This window comes from Ambystoma mexicanum, chromosome 4q, assembly GCF_040938575.1.
Source record: "Ambystoma mexicanum isolate Mex_15411 chromosome 4q, UKY_AmexF1_1, whole genome shotgun sequence".
Classification (NCBI taxonomy): Eukaryota; Metazoa; Chordata; class Amphibia; order Caudata; family Ambystomatidae; genus Ambystoma; species Ambystoma mexicanum.
The window spans coordinates 841,135,020-841,159,354 of NC_090928.1; the positions used below are offsets into that span (position 1 = coordinate 841,135,020).

The 24,335-nt window shown below is 49.6% G+C and overlaps 1 protein-coding gene across 2 annotated transcripts in view; it reads right to left on the reverse strand.

Annotated features, from left to right (window-relative positions):
- The window catches only part of PPP1R21 (protein phosphatase 1 regulatory subunit 21), a 1,307,116-nt gene that overhangs the window by 513,064 nt on the left and 769,717 nt on the right, over positions 1–24,335 (reverse strand). For both annotated transcript variants that reach the window (XM_069608410.1, XM_069608409.1), the window contains one exon: positions 22,849–23,094. In XM_069608410.1, the coding sequence (XP_069464511.1) occupies positions 22,849–23,094 (246 nt within the window). The remainder of the gene's footprint in view (positions 1–22,848; positions 23,095–24,335) is intronic.

The window sequence follows — 24,335 nt, forward strand, 5'->3', positions numbered from 1 at the left end:
CTATGCTTACGGCTATCTCTTCAGGAGGGAAAGCCTTCCCTATCCAAGTGTCTAGGACTGCTCCAAAGAACTAGAGCCTTTGGACTGGCATCACATGGGACTTCAAGTTCAGGGAGAAGCACAGCATGTGCAGTAAGTAGTAGGGAGGTTTCTTCCAGATGAGACAAAACCTGCTCCGCTGACTTCCCCTGGATCAGCCAGTCGTCCAGGTAAGGAAATACATGGACCCCGGATCTCCTGAGGTGAGCAGCGACTACCACCATGAGCTTGGTGAAGACCCTTGTAGAAGAGGTCAACCCAAAGGGAAGCATTTTTAACTGATAATGCTGGTCTCTTACGAGGAACCGTAGGAAATTCCTGTGCTTTTGATGCATCGGCACAAGGAAATAAGCATCCTGAAGGCCTGACATCAGCCAGTCCTGAAGTTCGACAGCGTGGAGAATTTGTCTCAACATCACCATCCTAAATGTGTCTTTCCTCAGGAACTTGTTTAGAGCCCGGAGGTCCAGAATGGGAAAGACACCTCCTCCTTTCTTGGGTACTAGGATATACTGAGAATACCAGCCCGACCCTGAATGATCGGTAGGTACCTCTTCCACAGCACCCTTTGACAACAGGGCTCCAAGTTCTTCCTGGAGCTCCTGTCCCGGTTGGATTGGAGGCAGCGGAGGTCTGCCTTATTAAGCTGAAAGCAGGCTTGGCCAGCTGTGCAGCTAGGCCCAGTGATTTAGCTGCAATCTTAGATTCTTTAAATTTTTCTAAAGAGTCATCAGCTTTTGAGCAAAAAGCATATCTCCCTCAAAGGGCATGCCCAATAGCCTGTTCTGACCATTTGGGGAGAAGCCAGTGTTTTTTAAATAGACTTGTCTACTCATCACTACCGCCGGACCCCAATAGAACGGCCAACACAGTCTGTTATGTCCAGGCCCGTCTGAAATGACTGACTGGCTACCTCTTTCCCATCCTCCACCCGCTGTAAAAATCTGTACCGCACTGCACCCTCAGGGACATACTCAGCTGCATGCTCTACAGCTTTCCACAAGCCAAAGGAATACTTTGCAAATCCAGGGGCTACGTTGGTGGCTTTGAGTGCCATGCTGCCAGAAGGGAAAACCTTCTTGGCCAACGCGTCTAACTTCTTTCCTTCTCTATCTGGTGGTCGATTGGATGTGGATTCCGCAGGTCTGGTGGTAATTGTGGCAACCTGCACAACAAGGGTGTGTAGCGAGGAAAGGAGTACGTCCTCTTGCTGGACATACTTTCCCGTGAAGTTGGTGGTTAGGGAGGGGGGGCACGTGCAAGGTTGTTATCATAAGGAGGCTAAGGGGTCTGCTAAAGCCGGGTTAAATGGCATATTATGCTCAACTGCAGAACCTTCGTCCAGGATGTCTATGTTCGTACCCCTGAAGGGGTGCGGCAGAAGACTTTAAACCAAGGGTGTCTACAACCCTTTCAACCAAACCCCTGAATTTGGAATTTGCATGCGTGTAGGGCTGACTCTGCTGGAACTCAAGGTCTGGGGATGTGTCCAGGCCACTAGCATCATGTAAACCCTCGTCTAGTGCCAACAAATCTACTTGATCGTCGAATAAATCGACACCGCTGGTTCCCAAATAAACTGGGTCAACATCCCCTTGGTCTTCAGGCTCGTCGGCGCCGAAGATCGACTGCATGAGCGAACATTCCCGACCTTGACAGCGGCTGGAAGGAACCATCGCCGACAGTCTTCATCAAGGGTTTCTCTAATGGTTTTTAGCGTCGATGGCGCGGCTTTTGGGACAGTGGGAGTCTCTGACGTCAGATGGATGCCGTTGTCAGTCTTATGCCGGTTTGCCGCTGGCGATTTACACGCCATCATCGGCGTGGAGCCCGAAGGCTTGGTCGACGTCGATGGGGTCGACAGACTGGTTAGCATGGGGTCGGGAGTACCAAGTGGCACTTTCGCTGCCAAAGCTTGCTGGTCGGGGGGGGAGGAGTACTGCACCTACAGCAGCTTGTTGCTTAAACAGTTCAAGCATTTGTGTCTTAAATCTTTCCCACTCTTCCCGAGTGGTCAGCCCTGCAGAGGCCTTACCTTGTTCCGACACTGAGCTGGACTTGCATCAAGGGTGGTGCCGGTGTTTCTTCTTTCGCGAGGACGACGAAGAATAATGGCTCCTTGAATGGGACTGTTTCTTGGTTTTCCTATGGTGCCTTTCCTTCCCTTTGTCGGGGGTCAGCACCTCTGTCTCGGCCTCCGAAGACCGGATGAGTGACCGTGCTGGAGATTTCACAGACAGTCAGCCCAGAGACAGTTTCCCGGGTCTCTCACGTAAGGAATTTGGCTGCATTTTTTAGCAAGACACATAGGCGTCCATGTTGTGACTTGCACCCAAGCACCACAGACAAACATTGTGGGGGTCGGTCACCGACATTTTGGCCTGGCATTCGGTGCATCTTTTGAAGCCTGAAACCCAGTGAGTATACATTGCGGTTGAGGTTTTCTGACGAAAGCCTCAAATGTTTTGACATGGAGTAAAACCTGGTCATGTTCCAGATGCAGCGTGCAAATGCACGGAAAAATGGAACTGAAGCATGGGGCTTAGTGACGTGCTATATGCACGAAGCACAAGGTCACTTCCAGAGCGGACGATCGAGCACCGAGCAAGACGGATCGATGATCGAGTCGAGGTCCACTATAGCCCCCGTCGAAAAGGTTTCCGAGCAGCAAAGCTGGACGAGGATATCTATCAAGATCTGCGGCAAAAAGCAATCCATTGAACCAGTCTCTTTGTATCCTAATTTTCTATTGCACTGCCCTTTGGGTCGTCAAACCTGGGTAGTTCTTTCTGAAGGATAAAAACACAATCGAATTACCTAACAACCTGTTTGACTAACTTCTTTTGAACAATCAACACAAGTAAAATTAGAACTAGCATAAACATTATACATTCTGGGCAAGAGCATTGTGGCTCCTGTGACCTTTGCGCACAAGGCCCCATTCTTCTTTGGGATTGGACTGCTGAAGTTCGGAGAATTCACTTGTGACTTGGTTTCATCTTCAATGCTTTAATTTACTTACCTCTTACATTGCTTAAGTCATTTGAATGCATTTTAAGAAACTATGGAGAATGCGTACATGGTTAGTATTGAGTATCGTGCAATAATATCACCTGCTAGTTTCATTTTTTAGTTTGTGTAAAAGCCTAGAATAAATAATTATATTTGTATACATTCCTGTCCAAATTTAATTATTGTGTGCTTCCCTGTGTTGACTCATTGTGGACCACTGCCCCACTCACACTCTTGTGAGAATAGTCTTGACTCCTCTCCATTGCTATCTTCATTGGATTTTGGCTAACCTCTCAGAGTTAGCTGTTCACTATAAGTAGGGTGGCCTCCTAAAATCCATCAACCAGGCCGGATTCTAGAAATCCATCCTAACAATGTTGATCCTTAATCTATGACCACGACCACAGAAAAAGTATGTATAAGAGTAAATTAACCTATTAGAGAGGTTGGAAGGTGCGTTAGAAATTACCAATGCCTCAAAAGGAATGTTACTTTAGTCATTGAGTTGCACAATCAGAGCCAAAGGACTTGAGATCCACTGTAGTTAAAGGTATGGTGTCTCCTAACCCACTAAATCAGGGGGCAGAGGGCAATTTATTTCAAACCTAAAAGTGAACATCTAAGGGATGGGAAACTAACTACCAGAAATATAAAAAAGTGAACAGTTTATCTTACAGGGGTGCCTAGCCTCTTGAAGGGGCCTGAGAGAAAGGAGACTATTATAGTTAGCAATAAAGATATTGGATTAGTATGCCTTCCCACTGGCATGGAAGCTAGTGCTGATTCTGTGGAGATGATTTTAATTAATTCATATTTAGCAGAGGGTGTACTGAGTATTGATGTTAGGAGTATAATGTTGAATGACAACGATCCAGATCAGAGGCTCTGCTCCAACCACAGGCAAAGCTTAGGCAAAGGATAACAAGGAAAAAGCAAAGGGTCAGTCGAACACAACAGGTAGCTACTACATTGCAGCAGTTGGGAGATCTTATTATATTCAACTAAGAAAGGCTACCTTCTCCTGGTTTTAGTCTCCCTAAAGAGTCAATAGATCAAGAATGTACTCTGTCCGCCCCATTCACACCAGTCAATTTCACTGACAAGCTATGCCTAATGACATGGAACATCGCAGGTTTAAATAGTAAAGTTGATGACAAGGACTGGGTTGGATTTATGAAAGGTGTGACACATTATTACCTTCCAAGAAACCTGGGCTCAGGATGCAATTTTCAAAACCACGCTATATTGCCCTTTTTCAGCAAATAGGCCTAAAAAAGGGAGACCCAGTGGGGCACTAATGACGTGGGTGTCAGTAAATTTAAATGTCTCTGTTAAGGAAATGTATACAAATACTCCAGGCATTTTAGGAATTAAGGTGACCCTTAACAATGTAAACACTAAAAGAGTCAGTTCTATTTATAATGTGTATCTGGGACCTGAGCTTTCCATTTTGGAAAAACACCAGGAAAATCATGGGTATCTAGTTTTTTGCAGAAAAGCATGCTATCACAATGCACATCTTGATGTTGGGAGATTTAAACTCCCAATTTGGTTCCTTGATCTACAGAAAATGGAAGAAGAGATGTGGGGAATTCCATCATACCTGGCTAAAAAGCCTGTAAAAAGGCATCTGTTTAGCCTCAACTATGTACAATTTAAGTATGAGGGTCGTAAATGGAACCCAAGCATCCCAACATAATTTTAGGAACATGAACATGAGTAGATTCATTGATTAAGTATCCTAGTAAACATTGGGCCTCATTACAAGTTTGCCGGTCCGGTAACAACGGTACCGGTAAGCTTGCCTGTGCCGTTGTTGCCAGACCGGCAAACTACGAGTTCTGCTTGCGGGAGCCTTTCAGCCCACCAGGTCTAATATGGCGGGTGGAACGGCTCCCGCTAGCAAAACTCGACGGACGCACCGGCACCATTCATGAATGGTGCCGGTGGATCCGACCTCCCCATTCCCATGGAGTCCAATGGGACTCAAATGGGATGGGGAGTAAAAATTACCAGCAATGGGCAATTACCGGGTCCACCGGGGCTGGATTACCCCTGTAATTTCCCTTTTGCCGGGTGCCGGTAATTTCATGACTCTGGCGGCAGCTGTGCCAGTATTTACCGACACTGCTACCGCCGATATAATGAGGCCCATTATGTCCTGGAACGTCCTTCATAATTTAGAGGTCACACAGGGACCCGAGAGTGAGCATGACCCCATAACATTGATAACATCAATCTATGTAGGCACTGGTCCATGATATAGGTTAGTCCAAAAGGGATCTTTCCCAATATCAGCTAACCCTAATAAATGAGGGTTTAAAGTGGTCTAAACTAGATCTGTTGGCTGTTTCCCCGCTCACATATAATACACTTCTTCCTTTTCTATCTGTTTTTATGGTGAATAAATTTTGTGACGACATAATAAGTGTAGTAATCCCCTATGTAACTAACGAAAGTAGTAAATAAAAGGCATACAAATATCTATGAATACGCCCTGGTTTGACACACAATGAGATCTGCTAAGATGGAACATATAAATTCTTTAATCCACCTCCACTGATCTTATGCAAGTGATGCTTGCTAGGAAACAGTATAAGGAACTAATCAGTGTTAAAAAGTAAGAAGAAATCAATCTAAGTCTGGCTGCATTTGAGTGCGCAGTTAAAGCTGGGGACTCTCAAACCTTTCGGCACAATGTAATCAGTGGATGTCGAAGAGAAATTCAACCGCATGATTCCACACAAGAACAATGCTGTAGTCAGATGGGGCAGAGGTGGAGAAAAGACAGCACCCTTTCTGAGCCAAGAATAAGGCAAGAGCTGTGTACTCGGCCTGCTCTTCTTCACCATCTACATAAACCAAGTGGCAATGCCAACTGCCAGACTAGAAGCTGATGCCCAGTGCTAAATGAGGGAAGAAACTGGGAACTCTCCTATTCACAGACAATACAATATTAATTTCAAAAAGACAGCTGGTGGACTTCAAACGTGATCAGATAATTTTTTGGACACAACTGTTTCTTTATAACACACTTAATGTAGGGTCTCTAGGGAAGTTAGTGAAGGGGTTCTCCCAGTCCTCCTGTCCTGATTCCGACTGCACCTCCTCAGAGGTACTCTGCCTTTCCTCTCCTTCCCCCAGAAGCTCATGGTATCCCAAGCTCTGGTTCTCTCTAGCTTGGACTATTGTAACAGCCTCTTTCTAAATCTACCTGCCTCTACTCTCCGCCCTCTGCAACTAATCCAGAACGGGATACGAGACTTGTCCTTGGCCTCAAGCCCTGGGATCGTATCTCTCCAACTCTGAAATCTCTCCACTGGCTCCCAGTGGATGCAAGGATTAAATTCAAAACCCTCTGCATTGTCCACAAGGCTTTCTGGGGCCTGGGTCCAAAATACCTTCAGCTATCCCTCCGCAAATACCTCCCCTCTCGAGCTCTTCGCTCCTCTACCTCCAACTCCCTCAGGGTCAGTTGTTTTTCTAAGAAACGAGCTGGGGGTAGATCTCTGTCTTCGGCTGGGGCCTCGCCCTGGAAAAGCCTCCCTGCCACTCTAAAACTTGAGAAACATCTCCGGTTCTGGAAGCACCTCAAGACCTTCCTCTTTTCTTCTGCCTTCACTCCCCCTCTTCCCCTGCTGATCTCTTCTCTCTTGGCACCGTGCACCTGGCCACCCTCTGTCCTTCGTACCCAGGTACCTGCTCATCATGCCACCCTCCCACACCGCCTCCGGACCACCCCTTGCACTGGGGTCTGTATCTGTACCCATACAGCACCCCCCTTTTTCTTCCTGCACTTATCAGACCTACCCTATCTGCTGCCTTAAACCTAGCACTTGCAAATTGCTGGCTGCATTAGGAACAAGTTACTTACCTGTAACTGTTCTCCAGCATGGGTCTGGCATGGATTCACATGCTCATGAATATTCCCCGTCGTCAGGCTGGGAATCCTCGGTAAAGAAAAAATCAGTATCAGTTTGGTTTCTGATCTGTCTTTCTTAGTAGTAACCAATCACTGGTCTCTGGGTCACACTGCCTCCAGCCAATGACTGCCCTCTGCCCCGCCCCTGGCAGCCATCCTCAGATTTGGTAGCACGTAAAGTGGCAGTATGACCAAGTGAAGAGCCGCTGTAATGCTCACCTGGTATCCACGAACACGTGACTCAGCCTGTTCTGACCTCTTACGACCTTGAACCTTTCCCTGGAGTCTACTCGACTGGAGACTGGGCCTGAAACACAGGATTGGTAGAGTTTAACTCCCTATTGTCTCTGTGTGCTTGAACCCCTTCTTCCCCAGGGTCCAACCCTTCCCTTTGATCCACAGCTCACCTTGTTTTCTTGAAAAGTGTGCTCTCCGTCCTGCTTTCAGCACAGGGGCGCGTTGATTGATGCGGGCTTGTTGCTGCCTAGTTACTTCACTGGCAAGAGTTCGACAGGTAAGTATAACAAGTCTTTTGAACAGTTCTCTAACTTCGTTCCTTTCCTTCCTTAGATGATGGCCGGCGTCCGGGGATGGTGACATGCTGCTGAGATGAGTAGCGCTGAAGGTGAGTGAGAGCGCGATGCAATCCTTTCGTATTTGTATTGAACAGAGTTCTTTTTCTGTGTCTTTTAGGTGCCGCAACGTTTTCAGCGTGGATGCCGGTTATGAGATGCCGGTTATGAAGAAGAACTGCGGTGTGTAAGCGCGGTATGCGGCGCCTCTAGATGTTTCCACGCTAACCTGGAGTGTCTTTTCCCTCTTGCAGATGGATGAGAAGTTCCGGAGACAGAGTTCCCTCAGAGTGGCTGGGATTCAGGTAAGCGTTTGAAGCTCGTACAGTCTTTAAAAATAAGCGAAGATTTGCTGAATGCTTACTAATTCCTTTTTTCTGTTCTTTTCCCTTTTCCTTAGGAAGCGGCGTGCCGGGATGGGAATGATGCCGCCGAAGATGCCCGCAGAACAGAAGCAGCGATGAATGATGGTCCGCAAGGTAAGGCTGTTCCTAACGGTGTTCTTGTTCTTGCAGGAGCTGAGCGCAGAAGAAAGATGCAGGCCTACTGGAGACCGATCCTAACACGGTGAGTGTCACGCTGCAGGTGCAGAAAACACAAAGCATGTTTCTCAGCCTGGGCGTGGCTTAAATAGTCTGTGGGTATCCTAGGTGTCACTGGGCTGAACCACACCCAAAAGACTAGACTGCACTTGCAGTTCTGGGAACCGAAATATGGGGGGGCATCCATCTTGTCCCCATCAATGCCCTACAAGTCCACTCCCCAATGTTATCCTATGGGAGTGAGTGAGTCTGGAGCCACAAGCGCCAAGTCTGACTCCAAGTGGGTCTTTTGGAGGGATGGAGAGGCCCTTGAGGGCCATGTAGGTGATCGTGACCTGGCTCCAGCCTGACATCTTGGAGAGCTGGGGACATGAGGGGCAGCAATCATGACAGCCGCAGAGGGTTGGGAGGGAGGGTTTGCATGTGAATCCATGCCAGACCCATGCTGGAGAACAGTTACAGGAATATAAGAATACATAGCAGTATACACATGCACAACCACGAGAGGTGGCAAGGCTCAACATTAAGCATTACATAAATTCAACATTAAGCAACTGGACTCCTCCCTGGAATCCCGGTTGACACAGTAGAATTTCGTGAAGGTGTGCGTCGACCTCCACGTAGCAGCCCTGCAGTTGTCACACCAGACAAGAACGTCGTAGTAGCAGCGATCGCTCTGGTCGAATGGGCTCTCGGACGGCCAGGCAAGGGTGATGAAGCCGGAGAGCCATCTGGAAATGGAAGCCTTCGAGAGGGCCTTCCCTTGATTCACAGGTCCAAAGTTAACAAAAAGCTGTGATGTCTTCTGAAAACTCTTTGTGCGGTCCACGTAGAACTTCAGCACTCTAGCTACATCTAGCGAGTGCGAAGTCCTCTCGGCCGGCGACGAAGGCGACGGGAAGAAAACTGGCAACACCAAGGGCTCGTTGAGGTGGAAGTCTGACAGCAACTTGGGCATGAAGGAGGGGTGCCTCCTCAGCACCACCCTTGTCTCGTGGAAAGTCAAGTATGGAGGCTTGCAGGATAGGGCCTGAATCTCTCCCACTCGTCGTGCAGAAGTGATGGCCACAAGGAACGCTATTTTCCACGACGGAAATTTCAATGGTGCCGAATGCAGAGGCTCGAATGACGGCCCCATGAGCCTGGTCAGCACCACGTTGAGCTCCCTTCACCTGTGGGAACGATCGGAACAGTCCCTTTATAAATTCCTTCACCAGGCGATGAGACCACAGGGATGACCGTCCCGTAGTTCTGGTGTAAAGTGAAATCGCTGAAAGATGGATCTTGATGGAAGCGTGACCTCGCCACGCCTTGGCCAACGACAGCAGGTACGGCAGAACTTGAGGGGCCGTAATACAGAGGGTTAATCTTCTGTGAACGGCGCTCTTCCACTTGTGTCCGTAGCACTTTAGAGTTGAGGATGCCCTGGCCTTTGCAAGCACCTCCTTGCAGTCCGCCGGGATATCGTACCCTCCAAACTCTACTGCTGCAGGAGCCAGGGCTGCAAGTTCAGCGACTCCGGGTCGTGATGGAGGATAGAGTCTCCTTCTCTGGAGAGAAGATCTGCGTCTGTCGACAGTCTGACTGGGGGGACGCTGACAAGTCCAAAAGGTCCGGGAACCAGATCTGTCTCGGCCACGCGGGTGCGACGAGGATCACACTGCACCGTGACCTCTTGAGTTGGTTGATGAGTCGGAGCAGCATCGGCAACGGAGGGAACGCATACAGGAACAAGCCGTTCCAGGGGAACGAGAAAGCATCGCCCATGCTCCTCGGCTGGGCAAACCTGCTGGCGAATCCCTGGCACTTGAGTTTGTCACCGTCGCAAATAGGTCGATCTAGGGTTTGCCCCATCGTTGGAAAAGTCGATCCACCTGATCCTGGCACAGCTGCCACTCGTGGCACGAGCGCAGCTCCCTGCTGAGTGAGTCGGCGATGACGTTCTTTATTCCTGCTAGATGGAAGGGCACCAGAAACATCCCCTGGGTGATGGCCCAGTGCCACAGATCCTGGGCCTCCTTGGACAGGGCTGGGGATCTGGTGCCTCCCTGCTTCCGGATGTAGAACATTGTGGTGGTGTTGTCGGTGAAGATCCTCACCACCTTGCCCTTGAGGGACGGGAGAAACGACCTGAGGGCCCAGAACAGTGCTCGCAGCTCCAGGATGTTGATGTGCAGTGACCTCTCCTCCGGGAGCCAAAGGCCTCTCGCGTGAAGATCTCAGATGTGCGCTCCCCATCCCTCCAGGGAGGTGTCCGTCATCACCGTCTCCTGATGTACCGGGGTCTGAAAGTCCTTGCCCGCTGCGAGATGCGCGCAGGTGCCCCACCATCGGATCGCTTGGCGGAAAGCCTCGTGGAGCGGGATCCTGTCTTCGAAGCTGCCCGTCGCTTGTATCCAACTGGCGCAGAGGAACTCTTGTAGAGGACGCATCCGTAGCCTGCACAGGCGCACCATGAGGATATCATTCCGAGCAGGGCCTTGATGGATCTCACCCTGGCCACGTCCGTGGCCAGCAGGCTCTGCACCTTGCCCAAGATGGCCTTCGTCCTTTCCTCCGACGGCGAGGCCAATCGCGCCACTGTATCGAGTTTGGCTCCCAGAAACAGTGAGACCTGCAACGGGACCTGGTGGGATTTCGAGTAGTTGATTGAAGTTGGACAGTCTCTGCTGTGTGTTCGACGGCGAGTTCTCTTGTCCTTGCACGGATGAGCCAATTGTCCAGGTAAGGGTAGACATGGATCCCCGCAGGCGCAGCCGCGCTGCCACTGGTGCGAGGCACTTGGTAAACACCCTGGGTGCCGACTTCAGCCCGAATGGCAGGGCCTTGAATTGGTAGTGCCGCCCCTGGACTATTTGGTGTCCTTTTAGAACGGGGATGTGGAAGTAAGCATCCTCCAAGTCCAGCGACGATAGGAAGTCGCCCTCCTCCAGCTGTCTCAGCACGTGCTGGAGGGTGACCATCAGAACTTTTGCGCCTTGATGTATTTGTTTAACTGCCGCAGGTCCAGGATGGGGCACCAACCGCCTGTCTTCTTTCTGACGAGGAAGTACTTTGAGTATACTCCGGAGCACCAGAGCCTCTTGGGGACGAGCTTGATGGTACCTTTCCTGAGCATCGCCCTTACTTCTAACAGCAGTTGAGGGATGTGATTTTCCTTCCTGGCCACGGGAGGAATGCGGGGGCACTTCCTTAGAAATTAGAGCGTGCCCGTGGGCCAGGGCATCCAGCACCCAACGGTCGGTGGAGATGGACTCCCACACGCTGACGAACTTCGCCAGCCGGCCTCCCACCGGGGTGCTCAGGCTCAGTCCTGCTTGGAGGCGGCCTTGCTGCCTTGGCCTCCTTGGCGACGACAAGATCCTCCCGACTTGCCGCATCCTCTGTAGGCCTCCTGCAACGAGGAGCGGGCCGCCTGGCGGTAGGTCGAGGAGCTGCCGCCGGATTCCTCTGGCATTCCGAAAGGGCGGCCGTCGTCGCTGCAACACTCCCAAGGCCCGAGCCGTCTCTGTGTCGGTCTTGATGGCCTCAAGTGACTCATCCACTGTTTTTCCAAACAGGTTGTTCCCGTCGAAGGGCATGTCCAAAACTCTGGTTTGCCCGTCCTGGCGGAAATCAGTTGCCTTGAGCCATCCCCGCCGTCGAAGGCAAACACTGTTGCCCAACTGGCGGAATCTGGTGTCAGCGATGTCCGTGGCCACCGTTATGGTGTGGTCTGACTCCACCTCACCTTCCTGCAGGATCTCCAGGGCCTCCAACCTCTTATCGTCCGGTAGGAAGTCCAGCAGGGGAGTGATCTTGTACCACAGCTCCCTGTCGTAGCGGGCCACAATCGCTAGGGCGTTGGCCACCTTAATTGTCGTCACCGCAGACGAGATGACTCGTCCCATGGTGTCCAGCTTCTTCCCCTCGTCGTCGGGTGGGGAGGTCGAAGTTGAGGATGACGCCCCTGCCGCCTTCTTCTTGGCCGCCCACTAGACGACCGAATCCGGGGTCGGCTGTACCCTAAGGCATAAAGGGGCGGAATCGGGGACCAGGTACTTCTTCTCGTACCGATCCCTCTTGGCAGGCGTCGTGGACGGGTTCTTCGGGAGAGCAAGTCCCTCCTCCCAGATATCGTCATTCAAAGGTACCACGAGGACCGTCTTCCTCTTGGCCTCGCGCCGCTGATAGAGGAAACCTTCCTTCTTCTGTTCCTCGGGGCAGAGCCGAAAAAGCTCAGATGCCCTGGCAATCATGGCGTGGAAGGTGCCAATTTCGTCGGACGGGGAGGCCCGAGGGAGAGGTGATGGAAGGCCCATCCCGTCGTCACTACCGTCGTCATCCGTCCCCGTCGTGGTCATATCCGTTCCCGTGCCATCCCTAGGATCAGGGTAAGGAGATGAAGGTTGTGTGGGCCGCGAGGGCTGGACAGGCGGGGGGGGGAATGAACTCTCCCTCCGCTTGTTCGGAGGGCTTCCCGACAGGTTCGGAGGGCTTCCCGATGGGCCCGGTTCTGCTGGGTTGTCTGTTGGGGTTAGGGGCAATCTCGTCCTTATCTCTGTGCATAAGGATTGAATTGCCATCAAAATGGCCACCGAGTTGTCCTGAGGCTCGGGCACTGGCTGCGACGGGCGCGATGGTTGCTCCTCCTCCACGAGAGCCTCGTCGGTGCCATCGTCGCTCTCTTCGTCCGCCTCCTCAGCGTTCCCCCCGTGGGACCGGACCTCCTCGAACCTCTTGTTGAGGCCCTTCACGACTTCCACCAGTTCCTCCTCAGAGGCTGTTTCCGTGTCTGATGGCCACTGCCCCCCCCCTCTTTTTCTACCGGGGTCTTCACGGGGGTCTTATCGATGGGCTGAAAAGAGTATTCCCTCCGTGGCGGCAGGGAAACTCTAGGCCCCGAGGTTGCTTCCACTGGGTTAGCCTCCACAGGCTTAGCCAGGGCCGCCGCGACCCCCTCGATAGAGGCCTTCATCGGGTGAATCAAGGCCTTCACCACCTTGGGCGCGCTTGAGGCCTTCACCTTGGGGTAGGGGGTCACCGCCTCGTTCCCCCTCGGCTGATCACTTTGAGATCGACCGGGGCCTCTCCAGAAGCTTAGCCAGGTTCTCGGATTTTCTCTTCCCCGAGCCAGAGCGTTGGCTCGTGGTTGATGGCGTCGGTGAAAGTGCGCCCTGTCTGGCAGCTGAGGAGCCCGACCCTTCGGCGCTCCTGGTGCCCGCGGACTTGCGGTGCTTTGCCTTCTGTTGGGCCCCCGTCGCCGGGGCGCCCTCAGAGGACTTAGAAGACCGCACGGACGACTTCTTCTCACCTGCTGGGCCCTTTTCCAGCCAGCTGGTGAGGCAGGACCGACGATCCCTCATAGTCCGTTCCGACAGGTTCTTGCAAAAGGCACAGTCCTTTTCCACGTGCGTTTTGTCTTCGTGAAGGCAGCAGAGACATCTCGAATGCTCATCCCCCTTCAAAACATTCTGTAATCCGCATCCAGGGCAGTTCCTGAACAGCTTGGATCCGGGTGTCGAGCTTCCCTTGTCCTGGGCCATGTCCACGAGGTAGGCCTCAGATCTTATCAGATATCAGATAAATAAATCAAATAAAATCAAATCTTCTAGAATCCTCCAAGAAGCGTAACTCGATGAAAACTTCGCCCTTGAGGGGCGTAGAAAATTCCGAAACGGGTCCCCGTTGATCGGAAGTAGAAACGGTGGAGCTTGAGGCTCGATTGACCTAAAAAATGAGATTAAACTCTTTGAAAAATTGCAAAACGCAGTAAAAGCTCAAGAGCTATAGCACGAGGACTCCCAACACTTCAACGTGCAGTAAAAATCTGAGGATGGCTGCCAGGGGCGGGGTATAGGGAGAGGGCAGTCATTGGCTGGGGGCAGTGTGACCCAGAGACCAGTAATTGGTTACTAAGAAAGACAGATCAGAAACGAAACTGATACTGATTTTTTTCTTTACCGAGGATTCCCAGCCTGACGATGGGGAATATTCATGAGCATGTGAATCCATGCCAGACCCCATGCTGGACAACCACCATGTGTTGCCTTTATTATTTATTTATTGTTATTTATCTGTTTCTCCTCTGCTTCACACTTGCCACTTCTCCCCCCTTCCATGCACTTTTCCACTCCGCCCACTTCTCCCATGCACTTGCGCGTTCTCAATGTCACTGGGCCTAGTAAGATCGCTGTTTTGTTCTCCCCTGCTGTCATGCACTCACCTGTGGGGCGGAATCCATACGCCTTTAGAACGGCAGCCAAACCGTTCTACAATAAATGGAGACTGTTGTCTGAACTTCCGGCCAAACGAAACTGATTCTGTGTTGTCCACGGGACCAGTCACATGTCGATGACACGTATTTAGGTCCTTTACTCAGAACGCTCAGTGCTTCTGATTGAAGTTCTTGCAGGCAGTATGATTACGCTCAAACTGCTGCCTTTCTACTTCAGCCATTCCGGACGCCTCGCTTCACTCTGGGATCTTCCTGAGGCTTATTCCGAAGGCTGTCATCTACAAACATTTCTTGTACGCTATTCCATGTTAAGGCTTCCAGCCGGCTGTGTAAATTTTCAGCATTCGCCCGTTCCCGCGGCAGCTTCCCTGCCGGCCATGGAGCTTCCAGTTCATTTTAGCAGCATTATCGCCTCTGCTACATTTGTACGTGAGACGGCTCCAGTTCCTCTGACGCCCGCATTTACCTCCCAGCTCCCATTCATTCCCGAGGTAGCTTCCCTGCCGGGCACGGAGCTTCCAGTTCAAGTTAACAGCATTTTACGTCTGCTGCAGTTCTACTTGAGACGGCTCCAGCTCCCCCGACGCCTGCATTTACCTCCCAGCTGCAAGCCATTACAGCGGCGGCCTTCATAGCCAGAAATTGTTTCTGCCGTGGCTCCATGGGGGCGTATTCTACTGCGGATCTACAGGGGGCTGAATCTTTGGCACTACATACGGACATTGAAGACAAAGGTACCATCGTAATACCATTTAAAGTATTTAAATCCAATATATTTCCGGAAATACGGAAGAACTATCAGTTACTGTTTATTTTCCTTTTCAATGGTGTGATGTACACTTCATCCCAGTCGGGGTGAGTTTTCCTTGATAGAGAATTCCTCATAAGAGAATATATAGTTTGGACTTGCTAAAGACTTTCAGGGTGAATAACGTACTGCACTTCAGGGAAAACCAATTCAGAAGTATGTTTTGTGCACCGAACTAACAAACGCTATCCAGAGTGCACCAACCCGACTCTAGTACAGCCCTCTTTCCGTTTGGGATTAGCTCCTTACTAACCTTCCCTTCCTTGTCGTTGTTTTCCTTTGTGGTTGGATTCATCTGGGACTTCACGGTTCTTCACATCAACAATTTATCATTTAAGGTTAGTGCAGTACATAGTGGAGAATATTTTGAAATCAAGGGGAAAGGCCTGGTATTTACCATTTTGTTTCAGTTATACAGATTGGAGGCTGTGCTTAGTTATTCATCCTTTCAATTGATTCTTCACACTGGCTGTGTATTACTTCAGACAGTGAGTAGAATCAAGAGAAAGGATTCTTCACTGAAGGTTAGTAGGAAGACCCAGATTCATTGTGTATCCTTTAAGTGATCTATTTGTATCCTTTTTTGGTAAAAGTGATCATAGATATTGCGGCTGGCATGTCACCTGTTCCCCTCCCTTGTATTGTCGCGCTCTGAAACCCTTGTGTACGTGCGCGATAGAAATAAAATATCAATCAATATCAATCAATCTAATCCTCCCACAGAACACTACCCCCAGGGTCAGGAGTGCCTGCCTTTCCCTGGCTGCATGAGAAGGGTTCCAGGACAGGTTTTCTGTGAGAATAAGCTCTGATTTATCACAACATGCTGAAATATGTAAAATACAACATGTTTCATTCTGAGGCTCTAGGACTAGCGATTTAGAACTCTGTATGTGTCACAGTTTATCCTCCACAAAATATGCACTCTTTCCTGTGTCCTATATAATCTTGATCAAGTTCAGGGATTTATTAACTCTCAAGAATCACAATTGACTAATGACATGGGGTGCTGCTTCCATCAAGGACCCGATGTCTAATTGAAAATCAACAAAAAACAAAATTACTTACCTCTTGGTAATGTTCATTCAGAAAGCTGTTCCTCCCACATAAATCTCCTCTATGATCGCTGTCTCGCAGCACCAGCTGCTCTTCACAAACCTTTTCCACCAACAAGGGGCACAGCGCAGCTTTGCGTCGGCCGACGCCCCTACGTGCCAGTGCCGGACATGACGTCAGGGGCCAGTATATATAGAGGCGATACACAGCGTGACCTCAGTTTCACACCTATTTCCTTAGCACTGTGACCCTGAGTGATCGCAGAACTAAGCTGTACTTGCTACCCCAAGAGGGGCAGGTAGGGAGGGTGATGAGGAATCCATGGGAGGAATAGCCAGCAAAAAGAACATTACAGAGAGGTAAGTGATTTTTTCTTCTAATGGACCCCTTCCCCCTTCCCCCACGGATTCCTCATCCAATGACCTGGAGGAGGGAGAATAGCAAGGACACCACCGTAAACCAGAAACCTGAAAGACAGATCTGCTGAAACGAGCATACAGACCAGATATAGTCATAAACAAGTAATGCTAGCAAACGTGTGAAAAAGAAGCCTACGTGACTGCTTGGCAAATATCCAGAAAAGGCACTCCCTTTTGCAGAGCCTGGGTTGGCAGTCAACCCTCTTGTGGAGTGAGCTCCGAGATCCTCATGGACCCCCTTGCCGGTCAGGTTGTAGCATTCTGAGATGTATACTTGAGGACCTGCACTGGATCGAACCAATGGCACAGTTACTCTCTTTTGGAAGGGTGAGGCGGAGGAAAGAAGATGGGTAGATGGATCTTTTGGGAGAGATGGAAATCTGAGGCCACCTTCGGAAGGAAGTAGGGTCTAGCTCTCACCATTGCCTTCTCCCTGGAGGAAACCAAGTAGGGAGGATCAACAGACATAGCTTGGAGCATACTCACCTATCTAGGGAATTGATGGAAACCAGGAAAATCACCTTAAGGGTGAGCCGTCTTAAAGCGCAATAATGAAGAGGCTCAAATGCAGTGTGAATTGAATCTGTCAACATTCAATTTAAATCCTATGCCGAAACAACAAACTGGCGAGGGGGAAAACGTATTGGAAAGACCCCTTAGGAATTTAATAACAGTGGGGATCGTGAAAAAGGAGTCTTGCTCCGGTGTCCTCTTGAAGACCAAAATGGCTGCACCATACCCCTTCACTGTAGCAATCCCTAGTCCCGGCCGGGTCAAAGACAGGAGGAATTCCAACACAGAGGAAGTGGAGCAAGTAAAATGGTCCAGATCCCTCTCCTAGAGTCAGACAGAAAACTTCCACCGTATGCAGGCATACATGGACTTGGTGGCAGGTATTCTAGCAGAAAGGAGCACATCCAGAACGTCCCCTGACAAATCCCATTCCATATACCTCAGCCTTTCAATAGCCAGACATGAAGATTCTGGCTGCGGAGGTTCAGGACTTTACCCTCCAAATGGGAGGGTAGGTCTGTCCCCTGCAGAAGACGCCAGGGATAGCAGATGGCCAAGTCCAACAACTTCAGGTACTGCATGCTCCAGGCCTAGACCAGATCGATCAAGATCGCTGTGGCCTTGAACAGACGTAGTCTCCTGAGCACCAGTGAAATGACAGGGATTGTTCAACTGTTAAGGTGTCCCCAGAGCACCTTAACTAGGAATCTGTATGGGGCAGAACCACCTGCACCTCCTGTTTGCAATGGAAGCGACGAGGTCCACCTGGGGAGTAGCCCATAGGGTGAAAATCTGCTCCAAAACTTTCTGGCAGAGCTCATACTCGTGGGAGGTTTAAGACTGTCTGCTCAGTGTGCCCACTCAAGTGTTCTCCATGCTGGCAAGATGGGTCGCAGTCAGGGACACGCCCTTCTCCAGAGTACAGAACTATAATCGCATTGCTTATCTGCACACTGGCAAGGAGCCCACGCCACCCCTCTTGTTGTGGTAATGCATGGCTGCGGTATTAGTATTGGCAGTCAGGAAAATTACCATCTTGCCCTTCACAGGGGGGAGGAAAAATCAACCCTCAACTGCAGCAGATTGACATGCTGCTGGCACTATGATGGGGACCACACTCTGCTTCCCATCAGATCCTGCAAGTGAGCGCCCCAGCCCTTCAGGGACGCATCCATGACCAGGGTCACTTGCGGCCAGGGTTGATGGTAAAGAGACCCTTCCAGGAGGTTGCCCTTCACGGACCACAATTGTAAATCTCTAGACACTTTCTCAGAGAACAGAAAAGGTCTTAAGTCCATCCCTGAAACTGATACCCTTGAGAGCTCAGGGGCTATTATAGTGACCTCATGTGCAGACAGGCCTCTGGTACCACCAAGATGCATGATGCCATTAAGACCCAGCAAGCGCAGAGAAGCCAAGGCTGGAAAACCTGGATCATCATGAAGATGTTCACCACTCCATCCTGGATGGGAATCCCAGACCAAGGTTACTGTTCAAGAACAGCCCGATGAATTGAATGGGACTAGGACAGCTAAACCTGTGACTTCTTGCAGGTCAAGGAGAAGCTCAAGCTGTGCAACAGCTGCACATCCCCCACAGAAGTGCCAGGGCTAGATCTAGTGAATGGGCTTGGACGAGCCAGTCGTCGAGGTAGGAAAGACATGAATGCCTTCCCATCCTGATTCGAGTTGCCACTACTGCTAGCAGCTTGGTGAAAAGACTGAAAGGAAGGACTTTGAACTGGTAATGACAGTTCCCCACTTTGAATTTTCAGGTAATTCATGTGCTTCTTGTGGATAGCCACATGAAAGTAAGCATCCTGGAGATCCAGGGAAAGGAGCCAGTCGTTCACGTCCAGGGCCTGGTGGATCTGGGCTAGAGTGACTATCATGAACTTGTTCTTGCGAAAGTAAAGGTTCAGAAGCTGCATATCCAGGATGGGTCTCAGACCTCAGTCCTTCTTTGGCACCACAGAGTATGTTCAGTTCCGACTCCTGCCTCGTTCTAAGCAGGGTACCATCTCTATGGCCCATTTTGCCAGAAGCGGACTGATCTCCAGCAGTAGAGGTTCCCGAGGCAAGGGTTGGTGGCAAGGAAGGTGGTCTGGCAGGCAAGAGGCAAAGGGGAGGCAGTATCTCTGCTAGACGACCAGTAAGGCCCAGGCGTCTGAGGTGGTATTTCTCCTTTCCTTGCCAAACAGGGATATCTTGCCCCCACATGGAATGAATGGCTGAAGTCCACTTCACAGAGGCTTTGCGCTGGGGACTGTGGAGGAGGAAACGCCTCTTCTAGGCACACAGCTTCCCCATCTCCTGTGGGGACGACTTTGTTTGTCCTTGCTTGCCTGAGGAAGACTGACCCCTACCCTTCTGGGCGTAAGAGGTGAAGGGATGAAAACCCCTGCCTGCCGTAGTCACCAGACGCTGCTGCTGCAACGACTTGACTGTCGCCTAAGCGTCTTGGAATCTTTTGAGCGACTCGTCAGCCTTGGTGACGAACAAGATCATGCCATCGACCTGCATGTCCTGGAGCTTCTCCTGGATGTCAGCGGCAAACCCAGATGTTCTCAACCAAGAAAAATGCCTTAAGACGCTGCTGGTAGCCATTGCCCTAGCGACGCAGTTTGCAGTGTCCAGGCCAGACTGCAAAATTTGACAGGTGGCCTCCTTGAAGTCTTTTAATGGCCGAAAGCTGTGCCACATTTCCCCTTTTAGGATGTGCTCTGCTGCCTTTGTTCTCACTGACCAGAGACCAAAGGAGAATTTGGCCAGAGAACAAGAGGCGTGGACGCACCAGAGACCTAGGCTTGATGAGCCAAAAATCTTCCTGCCCCAGGCACCCAACCGTTTGCTCCCCCTATCCAGGGGCAATGATGAGTGGTCTTGACGTTCGCAGTAGCAGCCTGCACCACCAAAATCTTCGGAGAAGGGTGGCCAGAGAGAAATAAGGGGTGCGAAGGGGCTGAACTGTGCCAGATCACAGTCCACTGTGAGGACTGATGCCGGTGTGGCCCAGAGGTCCACCACTGGCCCCTCCACTGCCTAATTGAAAGGTAGCAAGGTCTCCACTTCTTAGGACCCTCGTCCAGAACGTCGCACAGTGACGGGGCCGACAGCCCCAAGGTGTCGACCACCTTCACCATCAGAGGCTGAAAAGTCACCTGCGGTTTTCCAGGCGTGGCAGCAGGTGGTTTCCAGGCCACTTGCCTCCTGCAAGTCGGCTGCTGGGTCAACCAAGTCACTATGTTCCTCATAAAACTCCTGTGGGAAGCCTCTCACCTACCTGGGGTGAAATCGCTTCAGTCCGAACGGGTCATCATCACCTTCCTAATGTCCTCCAAATGTGACATATATGCCCTTCTAGGGAGCACAAGGGCCGGGACCATATGCGGGGGGACCAAAGTCCGAATACTGAATGGTGTGCCCCTTCCTTCTGATCTTGTCACATTGCACTGCGGTCTCCCTACCAGCTCCTCGAAGCACAATGGGATCTGCCAGCTTTGCCGAAGTTGTCAGTGTTGGGGTCTTAGCGAAGATGTTGAGCATCTGCAAATGGAAAGTTCACAATTCCTTTGGTGAAGAGAACTTAGTTGGAAACTTTACCTGGGAGGCCTCTTACTCCTGGCCGAAGACAAGTGATGCCGTGAAGAACAATCGGGAGACCTCACCTCTTGCAGTGCTTCTTATTTTTTTTGTCCTACCAGATGGGGGCCCTGCTCCTCCGTGCTGTGCCTGACGATCTCAAGGGGGTCAGCTTATCCCATCTCTCCCTGTGGATAAAGATTAATTTCGCTTCAGGTTCTTGGAGCGCCTTCGGGGTGCATCAACTGGCACGACACACAGTCCTGTACCTCTTATCCTTCACCAAGGCAGTAAAAGCATATGTGGTGCGGGTCCGACACATACATTTGGCGCCAACAATCTGTGCAGGGTTGAATCTCCAAAGACCTCATCAGATTCGGCATTACGATGAATTCTATAGGCGAAGCAAGAATATTTTCGTTAAAGTTAATATGCCAAGAGCGGTGTTCATAGTAGCGAGCAGAGTGCATAGAAAATAGGAACAAGGGGTCACAGGGCATGGCGCCTCTATATGCATGTCCAGAAAGGGGCACCTAGAGGCAGTGCGAGCTGGGAGATAGATGGATATAGATGTGGAATCTGTGGGAGGAAGGAGTCCATTTGAAATGTATACCAGGTAGTATTCTATAGTGTGATCTTTGTTGCCAACCAAGCCATGCCCATAGACTCCCTGGCCTGGAGTGCAGTGATTTCCCGATTGTTGGGTGGGGTTTAGGCCTACTACCTTTTACAGACCAAACCCACAGTACCGCCTGCATCCACAGTGGCCCTTCACTGCATGACCAGATCAAGGATAGCCTGTGCTTGCAGGGCAACTGAATCACCACACAACCCTCACGCATAGGATTTGACCAGCAGCGACTCTTTAGCTAGGCAAAGACATGAACACTAGCCATCACCTGGAGATTTATATACACTCTCTGTGCACTGGTTGGTGCCCAATAACAGTGATGTCATGGCAGTTTGAATCTTTGAAACAATGGTCTAGGATTAGGTCCTAGGTTGAAATCTGAATGATACATTAATGTGACTGAATCAGGTGGGAAACACATGCATCCCAATCCCCTATAAGTATGCAGGCTGTTGAATGATAAGGATGCATGACCCTCATTAGCACTGCCAGAATATGACAAGGAAGCACCAGTTGCCAAACTTAGCCACAGGACTAGATATGTTTAGAAGGACCAAAGAAATATTGCCATAGAAACACCCACTGTCCCCCACAACCATGTTGCTTCAACTTTTTTCATTCAAGGGATTACCTTGTCACTTGTAACAGTAAGAGAACAGTAAGGGTAAACTAGTATAAGACTGCATCAGTCAATACCATAGGAGATTTCTGGAGTTGTCAAGAGGCCTGTGTCACCATAGCCTCCTTTAACACATGATTGGGAAAAAAGCGACAGAGTTGGCACCATTTAAATCCTTCTTTCAAGTGTGGCCATAAGCCCATTGGCACTTCCGAATATCAATTTTCGCTTATAATATTTTTACTGCATGCATTGCTAGATAGGATCATAATGGGTATTTCTTTTAATAAGGCCCGCTTGTACATCACTTCATTCATCCCATGTACTGCACTGTTCTGTTGTATCTACCAATTTGGCCTTGGTCATTCAACCAATGCTACCCAAAGGTCGGGGGTCCCTATACTTTGGTTCTCCAGATGTTTTGGACTACAACTCCGATCAATCCTAGGTAAGAGATCCAGGAAGTAGTAGTAGAAAACATTTGGTGAGAGACGCAGGTTGCAGGTCTCTGCCATAAAGTGAAGCAACACTGTTGGAAACCAATGCTGCCCTTACAATCAAGCCGAGTTGTTGCAGCCTTTCGGCTCTGAAGGTTGCCTTAATTTTCAACTAAACGCAGACCGAGCTGAACTCAATGCAGAAAGACAGTGATGACTTACTATTTTGTTGAAGTAATCATCCTGTCATATAATCTCTTTCCTGATGCCCTTAATAGGGCGGCACGCTTGGGCCAGTCGCTCTCTAGCACTGCTTCTAATGGCTAATGATACTGCAAAAGTATTCCAAGCCAGTCAAAACCATGGCTAATTCTGTAGAACATTCCTTATATTTCTTGGCAATGTTCCCCTTACATCATGCACAGTTTTTGTAATCATAACTTACACTTGTCGAGCAAAACCAATATGATGCCTGCTTACCAAACTTGCTCTATTAATAGGTTCTCCCAATGCTTTGTCGGTTTCTTCTTGTCCAGGTTCGCTCTCGCTGGATGACAAGGTGTTTTCCTGCATCAGATCGGCCAGCTGCCCAGTAGACGTGCTCTTTGTGGCCTCTAGTCTCCTTTGGTTTTCTTTTTCTAGCTTAACTTTGGAAAGTTGTGCTTCCAGCATCCAATGTTCTTTTTCCTGTTCCAGTTTAGATAGCTTTTCTAAACTTTGCTGCACCTTTTAGTGTGACAAAGAAGCATTATCATTGCAAATCTTCGACGGCATCACTTTGCACTGATAATCACAAATGTCAAACAATTGTCTCAGTGTTGCCAAAGACAGGTTTGTAGTGACACTGCAAATGTTACATAAATGGAAAACAAAAGTAATTTGTTCATACATTTCTGAGGTTTCTAAAGTGCAAACAAGGCCTGTCAAACTGAGGTTGTCGAAGCACTATAGAAGATTAACCAATGCAAACATATACATATGAGATGATAAAACGAGTGAACATTATTTCAACACACTGGTGAGGGGTAGGGACTTCAGAGTGCTCAGTGAGCACTAAGAAGATTGGTTGTCTAAAGAAAGCAGGCAACACATCACACACCCAGGTCACTTAAACAGGCATATTTATTATTCCTGTAATGCTTTAACCATTTATCCATTTAAAACAGCTGCATTTATTTGATGTCATTTTTATCTGTTACTGTTGTTTCTTAGCAGTTTGAGGCTTTATTCTTCGCTTATTTTTAAATAATTCACAAATCAACCAACCAAACATAATTCATGTAGTCTTTTGAAGCAATAAGCATGAAGGTTACCCTTTGCAGACGGAAAAACAACTAGCACATAATTATGTTAAGCTAAACCTCAGTAATTGGTGACAATATATTTCAAATGATCTCTGACCTTCCAGCCTCTCCAAAACAAGAACTCGCCTCTCCCACATTTGTGAAAATGTATTTGCCATAATTAGTAACTACTATAAATCTTGCAGAGTAGGAGACCACAGCAGTCATCTCGAAGCAACCCTGCGCTCCATTTAGTCCATTTTCATGGCTAGCAAATTGCAGCTAAGCTGCAGAAACATACAATTCCACTTCACAGTAGACCTCTTTTCTCAGAAACAGCAGATAGCAGATTCTCTCTAGATCTTGGATCAGAAAGCATTCTAATAATTTAACCAAATGGTTCCCTTCCAAATCCACAGGTGCTTCTCAATTGCCTACATGCTTTTTCAATCTGCACCTGGGATTAGATGGGTCCTGGAGCACAAATGGACCTGCCTGTCGCTTCATAGCAGGCATGCGATTACTGTCAGAGTCTGACAGGAGGGCATGGTTCGCCAACCCCAGATTGACTGGAGATTGCTGTGTCGCCTTGGAGACAGGCGCCAGTGGAACTACCAGCCCCAGCATTCCAGGGGGCGAATGTCATCATGCGGAGCACGGCTGCCGTCAATGACTACGAGCATC